General features: G+C 45.7%; 1 protein-coding gene across 6 annotated transcripts in view; it reads right to left on the bottom strand.

The window, feature by feature from the left end:
* Window positions 1-6,205, bottom strand: part of fam184a (family with sequence similarity 184 member A) — a 125,331-nt gene that overhangs the window by 1,667 nt on the left and 117,459 nt on the right. For 4 of the 6 annotated variants that reach the window (XM_034899673.1, XM_034899674.1, XM_034899675.1 and 1 more), the window contains exons 20-21: window positions 5,151-5,255; window positions 2,893-3,149 (exon numbers count right to left, since the gene is read on the bottom strand). In XM_034899673.1, the coding sequence (XP_034755564.1) occupies window positions 2,893-3,149; window positions 5,151-5,255 (362 nt within the window). The remainder of the gene's footprint in view (window positions 1-2,892; window positions 3,150-5,150; window positions 5,256-6,205) is intronic. The other 2 variants (XM_034899677.1, XM_034899679.1) reach the window with 1 other exon arrangement.

Below are 6,205 nucleotides of genomic sequence, written 5' to 3'. Positions count from 1 at the left end.
CACACACACTCACTCCACGGCATGCAATACACAAACAGCCTGTATTCATGTGAGAAGTATGTTACATAATTCATCATCATATCAGTTCACACCACAGCGACCAATCACAGCCATCATCAAGAAACCAGGACCATAAGAGCTGAGATTAAAGCTGTTTTTCAAAATAAAACACCACCACACACAGAGGGGACAGTCCTTGACAGAAAAAGACAACATCTACTTGTTTTAAACTCACATTAGAAAAGACTTTTATTTACTTTGTACAGAATCCCATTGTTGAGTTGAGGAGAGAAAGTGCAGCGTGTGCCAACATGCTGAAGTTCAGATGAAGATGAGAGGATGAAGAAACACTAAATGACACAATGCACAACAAAAAGCCACGACATACAGTTACAGCAAGCTTTATAACTTCCTGAACAGAGAGTAAGGGAAACCTGGCGGCATGCACACAGTTAGCATGTTCACACTGATGGACATTTAAAAAGGACAAAACATGTCCTAAATAAATGAAGACATGCTCCTTTTGCATTCCAAGGCCATTCTCTGAAGCTTCGGTTGGGACTCTCGTGCTTATGTCCTGAGTGTAATCATCATTTCTGAGTATATTCATCCCTTTTATTCTTATTATTAAGACCTGTGGTGCTGCTGATGTCTCTCAGTTTGAATGTGCTGCAGGAATATGCGGTCGGGTCCACGATCGTCCAATCATAGCTTAGAAAACGTAAACAGGAAGTGGAGTATTCCTCCGCATACAATGCCTTGGAAACGGGTTTCTTTCTTTTTAACCAAAGAACAAAAGTGCAAAGATCGCATTTAATAGTTTATCTGCTCCACTGTAAGATGCAACAGTTAGCATGTGCGGCTAAGTAGCTTACTACCTCCTGTAGTAATGCAGTATTACATCCATGGCCGGGGGTTTTACGGTGTTTTTCCACTGCATGGTATCTACTCGCCTCAACTCTACTCGCCTTTTTGGGTTTTCCATTACGCATATAAGTCCCTGGGACCTGCTAACGGGTACTTTTTGTAGTACTACCTCAGTTGAGGTTCCAAGCGAGCTGAGACGATACCATAAGGTGACGTGAAAACCTGCAGACTCCTGATTGGTTGAAAGAATCGGCACTAATCGCTGCGTCATCATTGCTAGCAACAGACTGTTGGGGGGGGGGGAGGGGGGGGGGGGGGGGGGGGGGGGGGGGGGGGGGGGGTCCTGATCCATCCCGTCTCGTTTATCAGTAAATATTTTTTTTGCTGCCTCCGGGTTCAGTAGAAACTAATTTACCTTCTGGCTGTGGCAACAAAAAACACCTTTGACAATGTGTGTGTGTGTGTGTGTGTGTGTGTGTGTGTCTCGCGTTGGGTCATGGCAGTTTGCTGCTATGACGACCAGCCATAGCTCGGTTAGGCGGTGCTAATCTGCATGAGAACACGGACGCACAGCAAGGCGAGGCGAGGGGATTTGAGCAGGTACCATTAGTGGAAAAACGTCATTACTGTGTTTTGTGGAGCTACAATTTACATAAAAAACCCTGTTCCTGACTAGAAGATCCACGGTGTGGTATTTCCCCGCCAGCTGAGTGCTGCTGTCAGGCTAACGTTAGCGTCTCTGTCCTGAGCTGTTGATGAGGGGAAGTTAAAGATAAAGCCGAGCTGGAGGCACACATCGGTTCATCCTCACCTTAAAGGCGTTGGTGTACAGTATTATTTCAGATTGAGTTGTTTGGCTCACTATTTAGTATCCAGTAGCAACTGAACGGCTGTGTCTCATTCCTCATACTTCCATCAGCGTGCTGCTAACGTGCACCGACCACTTCCTGCCGTAGAGCCCCCTTTTGATGGTTAGTGTTGTCCTAGAAGGATCACTCATGGTAAAACACTTCCTGGAAAGGACGAGCGGTCGGCTGAATCTGATCTTTAATCTATTAAACTGAGCTTTGTCGACAGATTCAGCAACTGTACGGTCGGTTTCTCACTTAAAATGTTTTCAAAAACACGTTTCTGTGAACTATTTATGTAAAAACTCAACATCGGATACCGAGCGAGCCGCCATCCGGCCACCATTGAGCCTGGTTTTAAAATGTGTGAGGAGCCAGACACCACGTGACACGTTCGTCCAATCAGCTGCCGGTCGACGTCGCTGGTCCCTCCCCTTTCTGCTTTGTAGTCAAGATGGCGCCCGTTTAGTGCGAGTAGGGTCCATCGTTCCACTCTGAGCCTTTGGACCGTTTCTAGGGATCACCCGGGTTCTTTCAGTGCGCTGACTTGTTGCGTCATCTCCACAACATGCTTAAAAATAAGTGTTTAAAGTGTGCAAGTAGTCGGATTGAGACACAGCCAAATACTCCTAAAAGTCCACTTAGATGAGGTTTGTTGTTAATAAAGTCCCTTTACGTTATAAGTACTTAAGGACCCAATGACATATTGTTGTTTGCATGTGGAAGAGCAGAAACAGCCTGACAGGCGTAGCGACTGTGACTTTAAGACGCAAATGGCCAATTACAACACGGTAGAGTGTATGAAAGCTCCTATTGTACCCTCTGCAGCTCGAGATGACAATGACTTCATGCTCCTTATGGTTGATGAAGAAGCCAGACTCGGCAGGAAGGGATGAAAATGTAAAACACCACTCATTGTCCCACTCTTTCTTTTTATCAAAGCCAGAGACACCGGAGCGTTCCGGCGCTTGTCTCTCAGCGTCGAGGCTTTTGTGAGATGACACAAGGCCCAAAATAATACAGTGTGTACATTCAAGGTTTGACACTAAGGCCTATGCGTAAGCTCATTAATAGTGCTTTTTAACTCTCTTGTTTCTCAATCAAACCGAGGTCTGTGATTGGATGATTGATGCGTGGATTGACCAGCTGCGGCCCGTCGGGGCTGAAAAGGTCTCACCTCATATATTTCTTGGGTTCGGTGGGAGGGGTCGGCGGGGGAAGAGGTTTGTTGGAGTTGAGTTCAAGGTGGTGGAGGGGGGAGTTGGGGATGGGCTCTAGGCGGCTGGGCTGGGCCGGGGGCGGGGGTGGGGGCTGGGGGGGCTGCCCACTTCCTGAACCTGCCACGCCCACGCCCAAACCTGCTGCCTCCAGAGCCCTGACACTAGGAGAGCTGCTGAATCGGCTGGCTGCTGTTTTCTCATTCTTTTTCTTTTGCTACACAGAAAAAGAAAAGAAAAGGGAGGAGCACGGGGGTCAAAAAAGGAGAAAAAGGGAAGTTTTAATAATAAGAAAGTAATTATAATAAAAAGATAGGAAGAAATGGAGAGTAAAAAAAGGGAAGATGGAGCGCAGGGAGAGCCCTAGCAGTCCATCCAGTGAGAGACAGGAAAGAGCAGACTCGATCCTCCATTTTAAAGCGGATCAAAGTAAAGGATCAATCTGAAGACCGGCATCACTCGGTCTGTCTGAAAGCAGCAGGCGCTCTGAGCAGAATGGAGGTTCAGATGAGGAGAGATGTGTCAAAAAGCAGAAAAGATCTCGCACTAACAAATGGCTTTGAAAGCAAAGGAGAGCTGGAGATTAAAGGGGGGGGGGGGGGGGGGGGGGGGGGGGAGACTAGCACACAGTGAACACACAACACATGTACAAATACAGCATGTGGGGGTAAAATACAGGTAACAAGAACACAAAAATACGGGAAGTTATAGAACCCGGGAAAGATGGCGTCAACAGTTAAATACCCAGCATGCAGTGGGACCATTTAGCTCAGACACACTGTGAGGAAGGGGATCGTTCCCGGAGCACGGGGAGATTTAAAGGCCATGAAAACATTTGATCATGAGCGATGGGATCCTGCATGATCCCGCCATTTTGGAAATTTCACTTCAAGAGATTCCCTTCATTTCCATTTGGCTTTAACACGCATTAATAATTCATCTGGTGTCGTATTTGGCCAGTGCATTGGACCAGTTTGAACTGGGATACTTCGGTTTAATTGCTGTAAAGAAATGAGACCGAGTTTGAATCCAACCAGCGGCGCTTTGCTTCCTGTCCTCTTTCTCTCTCTCTCTCTCTCTCTCTCTCCCCTTTTTTCTATCATTCTCTAGATGCTCTATAATGAAAAGGTAATAAAAACCATCTTTCAAGAAAGAAATGAGACCTTGTTATGGCCTCCTTTCCAGACCAGCGGTGCCATATTTCCTTTAATTGTGTCATGATGCCATCATGGCCGCCCTCCCCCTTCCCACATGTTTCTCCTTCTCTTCTCTGTGTCTGTGAGTTGTGGGCGTGGCTTAGTTTGCAGGCTGCGCCAGGTCGCCGGGTTCTAGCTAGGTTAGTTTGGTGGGTATACTGTACCGTGTTTATGTACCTTTATTTAACCGATGTGAAGAAGAAAAACACAGACACAGATAATGGAAAGTGTGTTGTTGCGGGTCATTGGGCATTTTAAAGTGGGTACCCGGTAAACCTGGAGCTTTCTTAGTGGGTATACTGGGGATCAGGTAGACTACACCACTGGTTGGAGTGGTTTCTTGGACTCTGGAGGACCAGTACCACGTGGTTGACACCACAAACTGATTCACTGGGCATGGTCTGGAGGGCGCACTGCACCCACCCCCCACCAATCGCCACTGGATCCCCCCAACATGCCCCCTGGCCCCTCGCTCTATTCACTGTATACATTTATCTTTATTAAATCACTTAAACGTTTTCCCTGTGTCCCGTCTGATCTGGGTGTCCCCCCTCCAGCAGGACTTTAACAAATCGTGTTCTTTCCTCTCCTCTTTTCCCCGTCCTTGGTGATCTTGTTTGCACCGAAGAGAATAAACCTTTTAGGATTGATTTTCCCGTTGCCCTTTTTACCATCTGCCACTTGCTGTAAACCTTTTTCGCTGGAGCGTCCTGATCTTGTCTTTTGCTGTGAAACAGCTTCTCTTGGTGTTGCCGTGGCAGCAGATTTGCTCCCACCCTGACAACCTCCATGAAGCGGTCTCATTTGTTTACAGCGATTACAGATCAGGGATATTTAAAAAAATCCCTGTGGTCATGCTTTATGGTTGTTCCACTGCACCAGTAGCTCTGTTCTTCTGATCAATGAGCACCGATGGATATGTAATGAGATGAGTGGGCGTCATCGTTGCTGTGTGGTAGAATAAAGCGTGGGCTGGTTCCAGAGCCTCTGTGTGTGGCGTGTTACGGGACGTCGGGGCCTACCTTAATCAGCGGGTTGATGACGCCTACGTTAGGACTGGCGTTGAACACTTTGTTGAAGTTGGTCTCCCTGTTGACGAGCTCCAGCTGGTAGAACTTCTTATCGTCCTGCAACAGAAAAACCATGACAGCTGACGGAGGACTCGAGGGACTGGGAAGGAAAAGAAGTCAGCAGGGTGCTATTTGGGAAAAAAGCAGAAGTTTTTTTTCTTTTTTTCTATCATGTACAATAAAAACAAAACATGCAATGAAATCCCCCCTTCCAACACCATGCCAAAACACGTCTCTATGAACTTCAGTATTCAATGGAAAAGAGTTCTGTCTCAACAGAAAACACAGCGCTTTGGAGCCGAAGAGCTTGAGGTCACTTCACGTCAAAAAAGAAACAACAACTTTCACCCAGGATACGTCTGTTTGTTTTAATCCAACCACCATCTTGTTCCTAAACTCAACTAGTCGGCTTGCTGTGATAACTTAACTGTCATCGCACATGACGCTCACATTTCCTGGCTAAACTCAACTACCACGGCCCCTGAAACTGGGGGACCAAACGCTCATGAAAATGTCCCGTTTTCACTGTTTTTCATGGGACCATTAGCATTAAGCGTGTACTTAAATTAACACAATACTACGTCTTTTGTTTTTTTCTTGCATGATGTAATTCCCGAGAGGCTGCCTTCTATACAGTATATTATATGTATTATATATTATGATAGCACAATTGTTTCAGTATCTAATAATAAAGGAGCTGGAGATCTCAAAGCTCACGTGGACACTGAAAAACTCTTAATATCTTAACAGAATAGTTCATATTTAGAACATTACTTTATATTTATATATTTGAAAAGAGCTATTGTTTTGTTTTAGGTTGTTACAGATTTTATTCTATTAAACAAGTTATTTTCATACCATTGAGGCATAATAAAGCATGTTCGTCAACCTCTGAGAAGTTAGTTAGCTGACTGGCTAACACTGGCGCTTTTACAGAAGTGTTGATAGAAGTGCATTGTCCTGATCAAATAAATAAATCCTAATATGTAGATCAGAAAATCCCCATG

This window comes from Etheostoma cragini, chromosome 18, assembly GCF_013103735.1.
Source record: "Etheostoma cragini isolate CJK2018 chromosome 18, CSU_Ecrag_1.0, whole genome shotgun sequence".
Taxonomy (NCBI): domain Eukaryota; kingdom Metazoa; phylum Chordata; class Actinopteri; order Perciformes; family Percidae; genus Etheostoma; species Etheostoma cragini.
Note: the sequence above shows the minus strand (reverse complement) of the source record. Positions and strands in the feature narration are given on the sequence as shown.